Below are 19060 nucleotides of genomic sequence, written 5' to 3' on the forward strand. Positions count from 1 at the left end.
TAAAAAGACTACATGAATGAGCTGATACTACAATCGACACGATGCTCTATATTAGCATCAAACCAAATGTTCCACATTAGTAATCTAGAATATGATAACTCTTAACTACCTACTAATCTTCTACCCGTATCCACAATCTCCATACCATTCAGTTTTTGGTCCCATCTTCCGTAAATTAAAGATGTGTCTAATCAACTCTCTATTCTTCTCCTCCTTACCTCCATCTCTCCCGACCTCACTATATATCCAATCTCGCATGACTCACACATCTCCTCTTCTCATGTTCAAACCTATAAATGCGTTTCCTAATAAAGGTAACTTCGTATTCAAAGAGATTCGAAACTAAAATCTCTGATCAAGGATGAAAAAGTAATTTCCACTCTACCTGAAGTCCACAACCCTTGTAGGTAAAATCCACTCATGATATTCTCATCCTAATCTTATTGCTTCTAAATCCTAATATATCCACATATAATAAGTAAAGTTAATACAATCAAAATAATATACTCTTTCCGTTGAAAAAAGAGTGAATTTATTTCCTTTTTAGTATGTTTAAAAAAGAATGACCCTTTTTTTTTTTTGCAAATTTTAAATTTAATTTTCCACGTGACATGTTTAATACCACAAGATTAAAGGACATTTTGATACATTTGATATAACTTTAATTTAGAACTACAAGATGTTTAAAAAAGAATGACCCTTTTCTTTTTTGACAAGATTTTAAATTTAATTTTCTACGTGACATGTTTAATACCACAAGATTAAAGTACATTTTGATACATTTGATATAACTTTAATTTAGAACCACAAGATTAAAAAGTATTTTTTCTTTTCTTAAATTTCGTTCAAAGTCAAACTAAATCATTTTTCTTTAAATAAAGAAAGTAATAGATTATAATTTAGACGTAATCTAAATTAATTGAATTTTAATGTGAATATTAAACGCGGAAAAAAGTTCTTGTCTTTTGGACGGTCAAAATTGCTCTCTTGTATCATATAGAACGCACGTCCGAGAATATGGAGCTTTTCAACATTTTCCCACCAAATTGTGCGGAGACAAAATAGGAACCCACAAGATTCGAAGGTATTCAATTTTTATTCATGAAAAATCTGTTATTATTTCATACAATTTTATGCTTTTTCTGTATGCATTTTAGCTTTTGATTCTCTTGTTATAAAGCTGTAATTTGAGCTCATTTCTGGAATTTATTATGCGGGTATTGGTTAAATATCCATTTGATTTGACGGGTTTTCAGATTTTCAATTTTGATCTAATTTTACGAACGAGAAGGTAGAGGTGATCTCTTTCTTCCTTAATTGTTGTTTGTTGATTTTGAATTCATGATATTTAGTTACCAGAGGCGGATCCAAGATTTGAAAGTTCATTCGGTCATTTTGAAGTTGAAACTTGAGAATTTTGAATTTTTGCTTTTTGGAAAAAATTGTAGTTTTGTGAGTGAAAGTGAAATTTGGTTCTTAAAATGACTATTATATCAGTTTTTGGGAACTTGAAAATATTTGAAGATCAGAATTTGTTAGGGGAGTTTATGGTTCCATTGATTTCTTGCTTGCAACCAAACCCACAACTTAGGGGTTCCGCCGAATTTAGTAATTTTTGTTCAAATGGTGTGTTTGTGTTTTTAAAAAATTCATTAAATATGTACCACATTTGATTTAGAACCCATTTATTATCACTTGAAGTCGTCATTCTAAAATGTAGAAATCGTAAAGTTGCAATCCTAGCTCTGCCTCTGTATGATGTTTGGTTCGAAGGATTATGTGGGTTTATTTCAATAGAAGTTTTGGGATTAAGTCTATCTCGTGTTTGGTTGGAGGTATTAGCTAAAACCAGTATCTTTTTATACCAATTCTTGGTTTAACTTATTCCATACAAAAAGTGGATTGATTATCCACAAAATATATAATTCCATTCTGGGGTATCCTGGAATCACATCTTAAAGATGTTGCAATCTATCTGATCTGATTTTTTAAGGAAAATGGGTTAAAGGGGAATACAAAAGCATTGACTTTGTAATGCCAGTACTAGACGTGGTGTTCTTGCATTTTTTCGAATCACCTTGTCAGGCTTTTTGGTTCCAGCACTGGGTTGGAGCGATATAAAAAGTGATCGAGTTGTTTACACAAACACAAGAATCATGTTGTTTCAGCAGTTCAAGAAAAAGAATCTCGTTGATTCAATTATTTTAGTTTTCAAATTGATAACTTTTGATTAGTATGTTTTACCTAGGTCAAAATGACTTCTTGTTTGTTACCTTTAGTTGCTTTTGTATTTGTTGTTTGGTGTCGCATCTACCTTCACAAGGTAGGGGTAAGACACACCAGCCTCCCCAGATCACACTGGGTATGTTGTTGTTGTTGTATCTTATCTATATTACTGCTATTATTTCCTCGGCAACAAAACAGCAGGAAAACCATGTTTTATCTTCTTATCATAAGATGTAGCTAACCAAAAGTGGAGGCAGTCATGGGAGGCTGAAGTAGCATTGGCACCAGGGCGGAGAAGAATATTTACTGTGGATATTTTACCTAAACTAGCTAAATGAATGAATCTGAAATTTTCTTTACTCCAGTGATATTTGTGTTTCTTTGCCAGTCATATTTACTGATGGTTATTTATGTCACCAGCCAAGATCATCCAGTCATGCTTTTGGAGACTTGTTTTCTTTCAGAAGTTTCTTTTATTTTTATTTTCAGTATCTGTGGTACTGAACATACGATGTCGTTTGCAGTTCTTTATCTCTTTGGTCATATCGGAAGCTTCTTTGAACATGGACCCTCCTACAGTTGAAGAAAAAATCAAAACAGCAGAACTTGAAGACGTGCAATTAGAGGAAGTGAAGGAAACTAAACCAGCAGCAATTGAGGAGGACGATGCCCTCTTCCACTGTGATCTATTTGATGCAGAGATGGTTCAAAAGGTAGCGGATGAATTTCTCCCTGGACTAGCCTCTGCCTGTATTGATAATACGACCGGTGGTTTGTTGAATAGCCCCGCTTCTGTGGCTGTTGATATTAGAAGAGAAATGGTGGACTATCTTGTCCAGAGAAGCGAGATGTTTGTTGCAGAATCTGTTGTCTTAGAAGGTGACTCGGTTGTTGAAGTGTCAGACAACCCTCATGATATTATATCGGATTTTATTGATGATTTTGCACAGTCTAAGAGGAACTTTTTCTGCAAAGTCTCATCATGGATGCTAAGTGAAAGGAGAGAGGAAAGGATAGATGATTTCGTACAAGAAATGGAAATGAATGGCTTTTGGTTGATGGCGAGGAGGATAGCAGTGGCACAAACATCGATAAGAAATATCGACTTCAAGAACATTTATCACTGCAGTATGAGGTTCAAATCTGAAGAAGAGCTTTCGAAGCATATCACCTTGTGTGGTTTCAGGGAATTGCACTGTGAAAATGAGGGATGCAATGCCCGATTTAGTGCAGCTCAGCTGGAACTGCATGATTCAACATGTCCGTTCAAAATACTCCAATGCGAGCAGAAATGCCCAGAAACACTCATGAGGCGTGAAATGGACAGGCACTGTATAACTGTATGTCCAATGAAGCTTGCCAACTGCCCCTTCTATCCAGTAGGCTGTGTGTCTACTATTCCTCAATGCAAAACTGACCAACACCGTCTTGAGAATCTTCTGCCTCACTTGACCCACATCTTAAAACTTATTCATAAGGAAGCATCTTTCGAGGCTTTGAAGAAAAGGGCTGAACATTTGTTGGAGGTCAGTTATTAAATAGTGCCATTCTCTTTCTTTGGATATATTGAACTTACGTTAGTGCTTCTTTTGTTTGGAGTTTTTTTCTCTCGACGAGGCATTAAAATGTAGAGAAAGAAAAATAGAATGCCAAAATTGTAGAAATAGGAAGACCAAAATATGCACTTACATCTAACTAGTTGAGAAATTGGATTAGCAGTGATTTCTGTCCTGCCACTATTTTCCTTCCATTATCTCAAGTCTTTTTCTACTCTGTGACCCCGTTAGCAACACGAGGAGATATTGTAGGTGAAGAAAAATGGTACTCTTTCCGTTTCAAGTTGCTTGTCTTACTTTTCTTTCCGCCCGTTCGAAAAAGAATGCCTCTTTCTACTTTTGGCAACTCTTCAATCTCGACTTTCCACATGACAACATATCTAAGACCACAAGATTAAATGACATTTTGGTACTTTCTACATATCTTTAGTTTACGACCACAAGATTCCAAAGTCTTATTTACTTTCTTAAACTTCGTGCCAAATCAAAACCAGACAAACAATTTGAAACAACGGGAGTAATGTTCAAATGGATACTTCAGTCGAAAAATAACTATCACATGTTGCCTTGGCTGGCCAGTTCACAGTCTAATCAAGACAAAACTGAATGTTAGAGCTATTTATTGAATCTTATTCACAAAGGTGTTTCACCAGATTCTGGATATCCTTGCAGCTAAATTTGCAAGAAACTACTCTAACCATGAACACTCTTGATGTGTTGATATATTTTTTTCTTCACAAACAGGCATCATCACCTGGACGGCTGGCAGCTGCTCGTGATGCAAGATCATTAACAGTTGCAATCAAGCGTATTGATGCAAAGCTTGGACCTTTGGAAGCTGAGGAAATTAAAGAGGACAATGCAGATGACGCTGACTTGAAAGATGAAAAAAAGGATAGCACTGATCTATCCGCCAAAAAGGATAGCAGTGATCTATCCGCCAAAAAGGATAGCACTGATCTATCCGCCAAAAAGGATAGCAGTGATCTATCCGCCAAAAAGGATAGCACTGATCTATCCGCCAAAAAGGATAGCAGTGATCTATCCGCCAAAAAGGATAGCACTTATCTATCCGCCAAAAAGGATTGCTCTATTGACTTGTCTCATAATGATGAACAATCTCCACAGCATAACTCCTCAGCTTCACCGCACAAAACAGTCTCACCTGACAAATCAGAGAAAGTTGTGGAACCAACCGTAACGGATTCAACCAATGAACACTGTGAGAAACCAGACTCTAGAGATCTACCCCATTACAAAAATGACGGTTTGAAATCACCTGACAAAGGTGAAGAGTCTCTTAGCACATCCGAAAAACATCAAGATGTCAAAACTTCAGCACACAAACTAGAGTCACCTAAAAGTGAAGATCCTCCCAAGTCACCCGAGAAGCATCATAATTCAACAACTTCTGAAGAACAAAAGGAGTGAAATAAGATCTTTGTGGATCAAATGGAATTCAGACTGTGATCAGCAAGTCAGCATCTGACTAATGGAGTTTTAACAGATCCATGGTTGGAAAGGTAAAACAGCGAAAAACTCATTTCTGAAAGTAAATGTATGTGTAGCCACCAAATGAGAAGTAGAATGCAAAATTTTGAAGGTCAAGTATAAGAGAACACATATTCATTTTGTATATTGAAGTGATCAGTACCTTCAAGAGTACTGATGCTCGAATTCTCAGGCTGGAAGATTGACGACAAGAAAGTAAGTACATTGTTTAAAGATTGTTTCTATCTTCAAATCTGAGCTGGAGCAAGGCCATAGCTTAGGAGATTGCATGAAATAGTTAAAGTTGCATACTAGTTCTGATCTTCTTCAAAAATGGCACAATTTTGTTTGAAATCCTTTTTTTCATCTCCATACATACACTGATATGAACATTTTTCCTGTATAATTTATCACACTAGCAAGTTTTCCCCTTGCTTATTCATTTTTTCTTGCTTGTAATTTGCTTTGTACAAAACAGAGTTTTATTTTTCCTTGTTAGTGATTCACATTCAATTTGTTTCAACTTCAATCAAATGCATACTCCTTTTTCACTCTAGTGAATTTTCTAACACTGCTAGTCTGCTATTGCCAATTGGTACATTTTAATTATCATTCTATCACGACCTACGCTCATGTCATGTATTTTCCGCTTTGGGCTTAGGCCCATACAAATTTGTCTGTGGTCTATGCCACATTGAGCCTCAAAAGTGTGCATACCATATAAACTTGAGTTATGCCTTATAAAGGGTTCTCACGGGGTTGTGGTCATAAAAGAAGAAATGAGGAGTATTGCTATGATGTAATATTATTTAAATTCGAAAGTCAATCATTCCTAGCTTTGTTGCGAAGGTATTAGGGAGATCAAAGGGGAGTCTATTAGTCTAATAGAGAGCTCTCATGGGGTGTAGTCCACAACTTCAGCCTTAAGCTAGGTTGGGCTACAATTCTTGTATTGAGCAAACCCAAGCATAAAATTCGAAAGTCAATCATTCCTAGCTTTGCTGCGAAGGTATTGGGGAGATCAAAAGGGAGTATATTAGTCTAATAGAGAGCTCTCATGGGGTGTAGTGCACAACTTTAGCCTTAAGCTAGGTTGCGCTACAATTATTGTATTGAGCAAACCTAAGCTAGGTTGGGCTACAATTCTTGTATTGAGCAAACCCAAGCATTAAAGAGCAACTTTTAGTGTCATGCAAGAAGTAGTTGTCTTGTTGTTGGTAGGCGCGGCTATGTGAGTTGTTAAAAACAATACATCAATTCATCTTCATCAAAGGTCAAGATCTAGATACAATGACAATAACTCTCGATAATTTCTTTGTTTTTAATGCAATCTAATCTCTTGATTACCGTCATTTAAGGTTTACAATTGTTTGCTTCTGCATCACACCTTATTATTTCAATCCCAAACACCTCTTGGCTTTGAGTTTACATATTTTTGGTCAGGTGAAAATGTAGCTTGCTACATGTCTCAAAGCTAGCCAGTAGCCATCAATCAAAATCATTTGAAACTTATGTATTGAGAATGTAGAAGAAATAAAACTTTATATTAAGGAAAGAATAATTGGTTCTCCTTTTCACTAAAGTTAAGCTAAATGAGCTTCATTACATATAATGTGAGAAACATAAATTTAAAGTTTAATTAATTGGCAATCTAATTAAAATGGTTATTAAATACTCTTAGGTGTTTGCCAACTATAAAAGCTCCTAAACTGATCTAAATTTTCATGCTGAATAGTTTTACCTAACGTAAAGGGTATATCTGAACCTCCTTCTCTGTAAAAGATAGAACGTGAAATAATTAATACATGAATGACTGAACTCTGCATAACTAATACCTATGTTAAAAAATGACGAATTCCCATATGAGAAATAAAATGTTCAAAAATTTCTTCAATCAGCCTCCCAACTCACAAGTAGTTTACAAGTTTGAATATAAGATACACGAAGATAAAGGCTGCTGGAAATACATATGGAACTTTCTTCCGCGCTACAACATTTGGAGAATCTCATGGTGATGGTATTGGTTGTGTTGTTGATGGATGCCCACCTCGTATGCCACTATCGGAAGCTGATATTCAACAACAATAACAACATACTCGGTGTAATCCCACAATTCAGAGTCTAGGGATAGTATCGTATACGCAGAACGTACCTTATCTTAGAAGATAGAGATAATCACTCCGAAAAATCCAGACTCAAGTGATGCATAATTCCTCTTCAAAAGCAGTGTTGATCTGGTTCAATGTTGATCCAGACTCAAGTGATGCATAATTCCTCTTCAAAAGTAGTGTTGATCTGGTTCAATGTTGATCTCCAGGAAATCAATGCCACTATATTTACTCGAATTCAGCAAAGTTATACACCAAAGTTTATCGTCTTCATAGATCTGTCTGTGCCATCCTAATGCATCAAGCTTCGTAAGTTTCCCCTAAGGTGAAAATGGCCGGGTTAATCAGCAACCATGAAACCTTAGCTCAGCTCAGCTCAAGTTAGCTCAACTCAATCATCATCAGGTCGAACAGATTGCTCGAATTCTGGATCCATTATCACCCCATCCATAACATGTACAACAATCTTCCCTCTTCTCAAATCCACCATTTCCGAAGCAATTCTATTAACTATCAACAACCCATCTGACTCTTTCGATATATACACAGTGTATCCCGATATTGAATCATAATCAATCTCCTTCCCAACTTGTACATCATCCGCGTAAATCCTTCTTGGTACAGCTGAAAACCCGAGTACTCGAGTTAGTATTGCATATGTATCGTTCTCATTCTCATTCTCACCCAATCTCAATCCCAGATCCCGCTCGAATGCTTCTTCAGATGGCAAAAATAAAGTAAACCCCAAATCTTGAGGTAACATTCCAATCACTATTTCCCCAAACTTCCCTATTCCTCTTCCTCCATCTAATCGATTTTTCTTCAGTTTCAAACCAATCACATTTTCATTTCCTTGTGTTATTTCGTTAAGTTTTAGTACTGAAAAACACAGCACGAAAGTACAAGCAATCGAGACTACAATATATAGAAATTTGATAGGATCATTAGTGAAATGACCTCGTCGTTTCATTTTTTTTTTGGTTTGGTTATAGTTTTACAATAGCAAAGTCTTTGGGACCTTTCATCAACCAGTTGATATGCAATTTGCTATAGCGTTCAACCGAAACAGATAAATGGAAACTGAAGTGGAGATTTATCGATTACCTGAAGAAAGGAGAAGCTTGAATCACTAGCAGATCTGTAATCACTACTTTGATTTTGTTGTTAAATAGTTTTGAAGATGTGAAACTATGGAGGAAAATGGTGGATTTGTGAACTTCGATGAGTTGAAGTTTGAAGGAAGGTAATATATATGGTCAAATAGTAGATAAATGGCAAAAAATGGTGAGGATAGGTTCAAAATGTTTCATTTACTAGTTCGGAATAATACATAAACGTGCTCTTTAACTTGAAATAGACCTTAATACGTGTATGCTGGGGGTGAGCTAAGACAGCACTTGCCGTAAGAAAACTAGGTAAATAGCAAGTCAGGTAGGTGAGCAATAGTACAAGCAAGCGAGGTTGAAGGGCTCGTTGCAAACTTTTACCTCTTCGTTGACAACCTCTCATTTGTTTCGATTACTTGTGGGACCTGCTTCTTTAGGGTATAGGGAGCTCCATCCGAGAGCATAGAAAGTACGAGTTCATTATAGCTCGATAATTTTGGTTCAACTTTGTAATTTGTTGAGATATCTCACTGAATATGTATATATTATGAAATTTAGAAAACAGATAAACTTTTTAATTCAAAACTGATAAACTTCAAATTTAGAATCGATCTCTGGGGTGTAATGCACATTGATATGTTGGTTCACCATAACAAGAACTTGTAAAGAAAACCTTATGAATTTTAACACTTAATTGCAGTAAACAATTCATTGGCACCAATTTGGACTTGCTAGAGTAGAGCAACTAGCAATGATATTACTTATATGTTCATCGTTTAATATTCGCAAAAAAAAAAAGGCAAATTTAATTCACAAAATTTATGAAATCGTAAATGTTTGTATTATACAAATTACATTGTTAACAATCTTATGTGAGTACAACTTGAGTTTACAAACACAAGAAAAGCCTATAAAATAATGAAAACGTCACAATTTCACATTTTTTTTAGATGTACTTGTCTCTCCGTATAGACTCTTCAAAAATATTGTTGTGCCTATGATGGATTCTCCAAAAACGCACTATTTTTGAAGGATCCAACACATAGCAAAAGACATAATTGAAAAGTCGGAGCAACAAACTGGTGATAGCTCCAACAACAAAATCTATATACATTTCTCTGTTCAACAATATAACTCTCTATGTGTTGAGGATAACTTCTTTTAACAAAAAATTTCACTCTCCAAACGTAGTAGAATGCCAGAAATGTGAGAAGCCATGTAGTGAGAAGTTGTAATGGGGGGGGGGGGGGGGTACGCAAACTGCTCAGCTCCTTTTAAAGGGGAACCTAAGCTGACTTGGTTGTCGATGGCTGCAAAGGTTCCTGTAGTGTAAGATTGACTGGAAATAGCATACATTGTGCATATTGAGTCATCAACTGATCCACGAGCACTAGGGCGACCATTGCTTCCACCATCGGAACAGCTGTTGCACAAAGACATCAAATGTCCGTTTACTTTTCAAGTGGTTTTCAAATATTTAAGGAGAAAAAGGAACCAAAAAAGGAATGTATTTTGTAGAGCAAATGGCAAGCAGATTTTCTCTTGGTTATTTTACAAAAACACCAGTAAAGAACAAGAACAGATCGAGCTAGTCTAGATGTCATGCCACCTAAGTGGTTTCTAAGAGTAAAGATCCTAGTACGATGAAAGGAAGGGACAAGCCAAATTAAGTAATAGTCAAAGTCAGGCATACGAACCTCGTGGAACCACACAAGGATCATGGCGACCACGAGCAATGAGTTCAGTCTCATGTTTATCCCTACTAACAGTATGTTGCTTCCTCTGCATAACAATTCAAATAAGACGTATTTCATACAGAATAACCTAACTTGAAAAAAAATGGATTTTTTTTTTATAGAGACTGGGACTTACTGCAATTGTAGAAGTTGGCTTGAATGCTACTCTCATATTAATAATTTCTCCATTTGATATGCCTCCCTGTGAAATAAATTAAACAGATAACTCAACTTGAAAAGGAAATGGAATTGTTTGTCAATTTCTAAAGACATATCCAAATGAATATTGCAAATATTGCGAGTGTACCTGGATACCACCAGATCTATTGGTTTTTGTCCTGATTTGGTCATGTTCATCCATAAAGAACTCATCATTATGCTCACTGCCAGTCATGAAAGTACCTGTAGTTTTTCACCAGAAACAAAATAGAACATGAGGTTTATCAAAGATATTAACATGTTAGAGGCCTTCAAGTTTTTTTGACATAGGACGATACCCATATTTAAATTCAGAGAAGTTGTCTACATCTGTAATTTTGAACAAAGAATGACTCGCATCTGAATTGGCCAACTTCCTTACTATTCTAACCAACCATGCCGTAAACAAAGTGTCAATGAATCAACTAAGATCCTTAGCATTAATTGTTTAATCCCCTTAAATCACCAGTCAAGTAACTAACACCCCCTGGACCAGCCACATCGTAGATCTAAACTCAATGAAGCACACTTGACCACCTAAAAACTTTTGGTACTCTGAAGCCAGATCTTTCCGTTATCTTTCCTATCTAGTTCAAGCTGGAAGCATTAGCATTTCATATGCTTCAACAATGTTAAACCTTGATAATCCAATATCATCTAGACACCAACGCAAACCGTATTAATCATAGAGAGATGCTAGAATGCAGCTTCGATCTAAAGACATCTTAGGCTTAATTTGGGGAGATAATCTTGCGAATTCAGATTCCAGCAGATACGCATCTTTGTCATGAGTGATACGATTTTGTCAAAACAGAAAGGGGGTGATTACCTAAGTAACAAAAAGAGGGATAGGAAAGGGCATAAAAAGACCAAGGCATTCAAGGAGGTTCTGTTATCGAGAGCTCCAAGCAGAAGCAAATAGGTCGGGCAAGATTGTAAAGGAGAAGAAATAGAACAGTTCAAAGTTGCACCTGGTAACAGAAAATGGATGCTTAAGTCGTCAGGGCTTCGTCATCGGAGGTAGTGAACTGTCTTAAAATTGATTCTTCATACATTTTATGCAATACTGAACTAGATTTGGACGATTCCTTTTCACTTAACTCATGTTATTGGGTAATTTTGCAATTATTTTAATAGTTTTAACTACTTGTACTTCTTTGGATAAAATCTGAATGAAATTTTTCATAATACCTGGTTCATATTTTCATTGAACAGGTTCCCCAAACCATACTATATAGATGATAACACCTATCTTGATTAATCTGTTTCGACTTAGGAGTTTGCTATCATACAGCAACAAGATAATAAGAAAATCACTTCTGTTTGTTTTTTAAAAAGATGATGCAGCAAAAAGGGTTAGAAAATATTGATTGAAAATGTCTCTCAATATTTTTCTTAAGCATAGGGAAGCTTTAAATAGCCAACTTACAACAAAAAATTTGCATAGTTCAAAATTCAAAAATATAAAATATCTCAACAAACTAAAGCTAAGCTACTTATCAATGCTAAAAGTTATAGCAGCAACTAAAAGTAAATTTTAACAACTTCCATAGTATGAAGATTCTGTACCTGCAAAGCCACTTCCAAACTCAAAACCCTTTGTTGCTGGTAATGACATGCAAGCTTTAGCCAGCTCAGCTTCAAGTTTATCAAAGACTGGTGTACCAAGACCCTAGTAATTATCACCAAACTATCATGTGAAGGTTCCACCAGCACCAAAGACATGCACGATAACTAACAGACACACAGAGAGTGAGAGAGAGAGAGAGAGAGAACTTACTCGTGGAACATTTCTAACAATGCAAGTTACGACACCACCAACAGAATCCCCCCTCACTCGTACATAATCAATGGCACCAATCATCTTTTCTGCATATTCAGGGTTCGGGCAACGAACAATATTGCTTTCAATCTGGCATTAAGTGATAATTACCACATAAATCAAGTTCTTTTATCACCAGAAGATCAAAAACTATCAAAGTTATACCAGAAGACAATTGTTAATAAAGAAAACCACAAATATGCACTATATAAATTATAATACTCTCCAGTCTCCACACTCCATGCTTTACAGAAGCGGCAATCCATGCGCTGAGTGCATTATAAATAGTCTCTTCCACTCCACAAGGGAATGCCCATTTTCTCATTGAACGAAAGGTACGAAATAAATCAGATTGATAAAAGTACCATGTGAAATCTTCGATTTTTCCCCAACAACAGAAAGGACACTGTATTGTTTTCCTTTTTCTTTTTATGGTACATTTTATATTTAGTATTTCCTGAATGTATCGGATGAGTTCAAGAAATTGATAGATCAAGCAATATGGTGTTTATATCCACTCTATAGCTCAACTGCTAAAGTTCATACAGAGATCCCACAGAGCATATATGGAGAAAGAAACATCGGCATAGGCTCAAATATTCCTTGAAAGTTCTCTTCTGTAATTTTTCTAGCCTCATTTATTATACACACTATTAGGCAAGTTATAAAGCTCATATACAGATCCTATAGTGCAGTTTAGAAAAGTTGCCTCGGAGTCAAATCTACCCTCCTTGAAAGCTCTTTTCTATAATCTTTTAAGCTTCTAATAGAAGTGGGATTTCCTTCGTCGTTTACACATCTAACCAGTTTGTCTGTTGTGGCAATAATTCTCATCGCATTTTCCTTCCTACAGGCTAGTCAACCTTAGGTCAATCCTCCAACAATCAGCATTATCTCATGCAGGATGAGTCGTCCTTTATACAAAATCAGCTTTATCTCATGCAGGATGAGTCGCCTTTCAGCCATTAGCGAAGCAGGTCTCATCCAAGGAAAGGTGAAGCAATGTCTGATTTAGCTAATACCAATATATGGGCTTCTAAAAGTAGAAAAAGATCCAAGCCAAGCATATTTGGAAGAGAAATTATGATCTGAAACAATAAAACACTCCCTAAATTATTTACATTCTTCTTTCCTTTCTTGAGAAAGAAACCCACGAAGATAAGTGAACAGGAAGTAGTTACTATAATCATAACTCAGTCTAAGATGTAGAATAGATTACGGAGTGGACATGGTATTAATTTAAAGCAGAAAGAGACATGACATCAGTATCAATTGGAAGCAAAATGAGTAACGAAACAATAGCATACTGCTCAGTGGCAAAAGCAAAGTGAAATTTGTTAAGTCCCATATTGGCATTATCAATTAAAAAAGTCCCAAATTGGTCGACTGAAAGGGTTGTGGTCTTTTATATGGTCTTAGTCAATCCTTCCTTGATGAGCTAGCTTTTGGGTTTGAGCTAGGCCAAGGTCCATTTCTTTACATTAGAGGTAGACCCATCAATCCATGATGTTGTGTTTCACATAGGAGGAGTGTGATCCTGATGTTGTTATCATTGAGGAGAAGGTTTGCTCGAATGTTGGGTTAAGGAGTCCTATATTGAATGCAGCAGATGAGGTGACACGTAGGAAAAGTATACTGAATGCACCTCATATTCTTATTCTGTGTCAGAATCCAAAGCTTCAACTGATGAAGATAATGATGACCCTGAAGATAAGAATTAGTGGGTGATTGAATCATCAACTTCTGATGACATAACAAGTGATCTTGATAATGAGGAATCAGAACATGATGATCGGAGCCAGCTTTTTTGGGCCACACAGGCCACAAATGCTTATTTTGCCCGGACAGTGCGGTTATGATTTTTTTTTTTTTTGAGATATAGATATATAGTTCTCATGTGAAACATACCTGCTCTAGTGTCACAATCTGGTTATCAACTAAATCCTCTGGAAGTACAACATTGTGAACTTGTGAAACATAAGCAAGGATCTGCATTACAGAATATTAGAGCTAAAAGCTACATTTCTTTAGAAAAAGCCAAAAAAAAAAGAGAGTAGAAGAAGTCTCCACATAATGCGACAATCAATAAAGATATATGTATATGCAACTACTGTAATAGACTCTCTAGCAACAAGAGTCAGCAAAGCTAATTTCCACCATAAATACATAAGATTACGGTTTTTTGTTGTTGCAATACACAGAAGTTTCAAGTTCTTCAGAACAACAAGTATGTGTCTTCCATTAAGTATACATATGGGTGCTTCTGAAATCTTACAAGAGAAGACAAAATACAGGAACTACGCTTATCGGGCCTACCAAAAAGCCTCTACTAAATCACAATCATATGATAGCAACCCACCTCAGTGCTTCAAAATTTACTTAGAAGTCCAATTACATTCTCTAGATGTTTAGGCTGCATATTCATCTAGAACACAACATAACTCTAATGAACATGATAGTTGATTTTATTGCTTCATAATGGAGCCCAACTTGTTATTAAGGCATTGATGATGATTAATGGATCAATAATCCCCAAAAAAGAAGTGGATCTACAGTTTTTACTATCTAGTGTTTAGTTCGTGAATAAAAACTGGGATAGGGGATGGATTTGAAAAATTGATATGCCTTTAACATCCGTGCAACACATCAGGGAAGCTCTTTTCAGTAACAATTTATGTAATGATACAACAAATATCATTCAGAAATGATATTGGAAAACCTGTAACAATAAAGTACCTCACCTCAGTTCCTGAATAAAGTTTGAGAATTTTCTTGGCAACAGCTCCAGCAGCGACTCTCCCGATGGTTTCTCTTGCTGAGGATCTACCTCCCCCCTGCATGTTCCACTAACACTAGTAAGGGCACACAAAATAGTAAGAGCTATAACTACAGAGAATTGCTTATCAACAAATCTGCAAGACTTTCTAATAATAAATTAGCTCCTCTTTGACATTACCTGTACTGATCTAACTCCATACTTGAAGTCATAAGTTGCATCAGCATGAGATGGCCTATAAGCAAGGGACATTTCACTATAGTCCTGGCAATCCAACAGGAAATGAGAAATCTGTCAAGTACCAGGAGACCACAGATTTTGACACAAAAAAAGAAAAGAACACATGCTAAGCATAACATCTTCAATCACGAGTCTTAGATAAGGCTGAAATGTTAATCCTTTTCACTTCAAAGCTATTTGTCAAATATCAGGATGCAATGCTCTGATTCAAAATACGCATGGTTCATAAAAGCACAAGAACCATTCACCAACTTTTAGAGAATCATTTCAAAGTCTCATGCATGCAGAATTCAACCTCTGAAAGAATGATGAGTGATACTAATACTCACAGTTACTAATGCTAAGAATGTCACTAATCCATGCCCTTAAGGCAATAAACTAGACATGCCAAGGATGTGAAGTTAGCATGTTCTTGGAAACACTCAACTTAACTAACCATAAGTTAACTTTCTATGCACAAGAACACAAGGTTAGCACACTTGATTTTTCTCAGACAGATTAGATATCGTGTACCTTAGCACCAAGCTAGTAAATCAAGTTCAGCATGTTGCGTGCAAAGTCGAGTAATAAAACATATAGATCATTATAAAAACTAAATTGTTGTTTCACTTCCTCTCCTGTATTTCAAAACAAATCATAGCATACGTACATTTCCTCTCTGGTCAGTGTTGGGTACTTCAACTTTGATTGGAGATCCCGTAGTCAAACCTATAAATTAAGCACAGATAGAAGATGAATCTTTAAATGTAAGTCAAAGGAAGTGGCACAGACCAGAAGAGACTTTAACAAACCATCAGCAGTGCCTGATGATATTTTGCAAGTATCAGTCTCTTTTCTTGGTGTGGTAATTCGGCTTTGACCTGGCCTCCTGAATGGATAAGTTTTGCATGAAATTCAAATTTGGCAAAAATAAATTCAAAGTATCCTTCTATTTCAAAAAAAAATTAAAGTATCCTAATGAATTACTCCATCAATTATCTGAGATGGGGGTGTCAAGAATGGGCAATACATAAAACAGTTACAAGAAATGATAGAAGATCAAGAATTTTGAAGGACTTCAATCTAGTTAGTACACAAAATCTTCATTGATGCTAGTCATGTCAACTCACAAAAGGAAATCTCAGAACAAGTAAACACCTCCTGTCAAGTTCCACTTGCATATCCGACTCTGAGAGTGGGAGTCGAGGGGGACATCCATCAATTATACAACCGACACCACCACCGTGAGATTCTCCAAACGTTGTAACGCGGAAATAATTTCCAAATGTATTACCAGCAGCTTGTATCTCTGCGAGTACAAAAGTAGATAAAGAAGTTGTCAATCCATTCTAGCAACTTAAGAATAAACCCTTAAGATCGATGAAGAAACATTTTTTATACTTTTTGTTCCCATATTGCCTCGCAACACTTCTTTATTAGAAAAGTACAGTATTTTGTAGAGAATGGAAACAAGTATTCCCTCCCTTTCGATTTATTTGTTTGATTTTGACTTGGCACGGAGTTTAAGAAAGCAACAAGACTTTTGAATCTTGTGACCTCAAACTAAAAACACGTAGAATGTATCAAAATGTCTTTTAATCACGTGGCCTTGAACATGTCACATGAAAAGTTGGAATTAAAGAGTTATCATTAAAAAAAAGGGAACGTTCTTTTTGAAACAAACTAAAAATAAAAGTAAGTCAAACAAATTGAAACATGAGATAATATTTTAAAACATTGACAGATCCAGATAACATATAATGAAGATGAACTGAAAATCATAGCCCACCACAGTTGAAGTTAAATTTTCGACAAAGGAAAAAAAAAGATGGTGAATTCATACATGGTGGAATGATCACATATACAAAAAAAAAAGTACAAAAGAGATATCAACTTCATAGACTTGGGAATCTTAGTAAGTTCAACTACGACCTTTTTAACTACAACTTAAATATATGCTATTAGAGCTGGAATTACCGCCGCTGTTGGCACCAAACTTGCCCTCCAATGGATCGAGATTTAGATTATACTCATTCCAATTACCAGACTCATGGTTTCAGTTCCCCACCCATTTCCCCTTCCCCTACCCCATTATTAAACAAAAATAAAAAATTTCCAAGACTACTTTTTTTTCCTATTTTAATGATCATATTCTAATAAAGATTAAAACCCGTTTCCTTAATTCACACAAAAAGCAGAATAAAAGATGGAAACCTCAAATCAAGTTCATTCAGGCATTTCGACAAGCAGATGGATGACAGAAAGTTTCACCCAGTCGTTTGGGCTGTGATCGGTGAGTAGGGAATCGGAGGTTTGAAGAACAGAGCTTGGATGGTTGCTGCCCGGATCCGAAGCTTGAAAATGGAGCCCCGAGAAACTGTTTGGTAAGCATAGATGAAGCCATTTTCGTTCCTTCTCTACTGGAATTTTGGTTGGTTAGTTTAGGTATAGACACAGAATTTTCAATACAGTGATCACACTCTGTTTGGTTAGTTGTTAGTATTATTTTATAATATATATTTTTAATAATTGCCATGTACGGATCATCTCGTTAACTCAATTATTCTTAAGAGTCGTCTATCATTTTTCACTAGTAATAATTCGATCTAACTATATTTATTAAGACTAGAATAAATTTAAAAAAGTCACATAATCTCATTACATTATATAACACATTAATAATTTGAAAAATAAATCAAAAAAATATAGAATATGACATAGAGTTGCTTTAAAAAAAAATTAGGTAAAAATAAGACAACAATGCGACTAAACTAAAGTATATTATTCTTGTCCTATCTTTTCTCATAATAAAAAAAAATGATATAATTAATTTAAATATATATATATATATATATATATATAACATGATTTTCTAACTTATACTTCTACTAGTAAATTTATTTGTGCCTCGTGCGAAAATTTAATATCAAAAAAATTATAAAATAATATTTTAAGTTTATCAGTCATTAAAACTAAAACACTATATTATCTCACATACAAAATTTTTACGTGGTAACAAACATTAATAATGTAAAGAAAATGAAGTTTATTACATTCTATCATTTACCCTTACTAACATAAACATAATTTAATGACTAAATAAATTATATCAAGATTTGTAACATAAGCAATCATGAGGAATAAAACACATAAATATTTAGTTGTATAGAAGAAGAAGAAGAAGTAGAAGAAGAAGTAGAGGAGGTGGTTTAGAATTTTCGTTGTTTTAAAGTAAGAGGAAGTTCCTTTATTTATAAACAACAAAGAGTACAGTGCACAAATGTTCATTATGCCTTATCAGAAAAGTTACAACTATTTGGAAAAATCACAACCTTCCGAAAGGTCACAACCTTTCATAGAAATCACATCTCTTCATAAAAGTCGCAACTTTTAATGAAAGTCGCAACTTTTTATAAAAGTCGTAAATCTTCATAAAAGTCACAACTATTCATTAAAGTCACAACTCTTCATAAAAGTCGCAATTTTTCATGAAATGAGAAGGCTACTTTTGAAAATAAATAAATTTAAAAGGAAATTCTGGTTTGTGGTGGCGCCACATAGGCGGGTCGAATATTTTAATTATTATAAAATTAAAATAGTACGACTTACCTGAAATACACTCGAATTAATTTGTTTTTTTATTAAGAAAAAAAAGATAAATATATCATAAACTATCATAAATGGTACATAAATACACTCCATCATATTTTTGGAATAGTAATATCCTTGCCGTTCAAACTAGAGCATGATATTAACAGACATACACATATAATCTTTTTCACCAATCCAATATTTATTAAATATCAAATCGACGAATAAAAT

At 35.2% G+C, this 19060-nt stretch overlaps 3 protein-coding genes across 5 annotated transcripts; 1 reads left to right on the forward strand and 2 right to left on the reverse strand.

The window, feature by feature from the left end:
- The first annotated feature begins 944 nt into the window (after positions 1-944).
- On the forward strand, positions 945-5807 carry LOC101248379 (uncharacterized). 3 transcript variants are annotated; one of them, XM_010320990.4, is made up of 3 exons: positions 945-1084; positions 2751-3752; positions 4527-5807. In XM_010320990.4, exons 2-3 carry the CDS (start codon positions 2790-2792, stop codon positions 5211-5213), a joined length of 1650 nt encoding a protein of 549 aa, XP_010319292.2. In that variant the 5' UTR covers positions 945-1084; positions 2751-2789; the 3' UTR covers positions 5214-5807. The 3 variants fall into 3 exon arrangements, with proteins under 3 accessions (XP_010319292.2, XP_019068829.2, XP_004237165.2); XM_019213284.3 differs by lacking the exon at positions 945-1084 and adding an exon at positions 1087-1297; XM_004237117.5 differs by lacking the exon at positions 945-1084 and adding an exon at positions 1098-1291.
- Positions 5808-7113: 1306 nt separating this feature from the next.
- LOC101255190 (uncharacterized) lies at positions 7114-8598 on the reverse strand. Its single transcript, XM_004236764.5, has one exon. The coding sequence runs from the start codon at positions 8349-8351 to the stop codon at positions 7773-7775; it is 579 nt and encodes a 192-aa protein (XP_004236812.1). The 5' UTR covers positions 8352-8598; the 3' UTR covers positions 7114-7772.
- Positions 8599-9307: 709 nt separating this feature from the next.
- Positions 9308-17683, reverse strand: CS2 (chorismate synthase 2). The gene is given in 13 exon segments (NM_001247482.1): positions 9308-9910; positions 10185-10269; positions 10360-10425; positions 10531-10625; positions 11991-12093; positions 12202-12333; positions 14152-14232; positions 14985-15077; positions 15200-15283; positions 15909-15967; positions 16051-16127; positions 16397-16547; positions 17510-17683. Coding segments are annotated over 13 exon segments (1296 nt in total). The 5' UTR covers positions 17643-17683; the 3' UTR covers positions 9308-9773.
- Positions 17684-19060: the final 1377 nt, after the last annotated feature.

This window comes from Solanum lycopersicum, chromosome 4 (assembly GCF_036512215.1).
Source record: "Solanum lycopersicum chromosome 4, SLM_r2.1".
NCBI classification, from domain to species: Eukaryota; Viridiplantae; Streptophyta; class Magnoliopsida; order Solanales; family Solanaceae; genus Solanum; species Solanum lycopersicum.

What these genes read in the sequence shown, in the direction of transcription:
- LOC101248379 (XM_010320990.4), top strand. Translation starts at nt 2,790, where the DNA reads ATGGACCCTCCTACAGTTGAAGAAAAAATCAAAACAGCAGAACTTGAA. An exon ending in GGGCTGAACATTTGTTGGAG is followed by an intron (nt 3,753 to 4,526) that starts GTCAGTTATTAA and finishes CTTCACAAACAG; the next exon opens with GCATCATCACCTGGACGGCT.
- LOC101255190 (XM_004236764.5), bottom strand. Translation starts at nt 8,351, where the DNA reads ATGAAACGACGAGGTCATTTCACTAATGATCCTATCAAATTTCTATAT.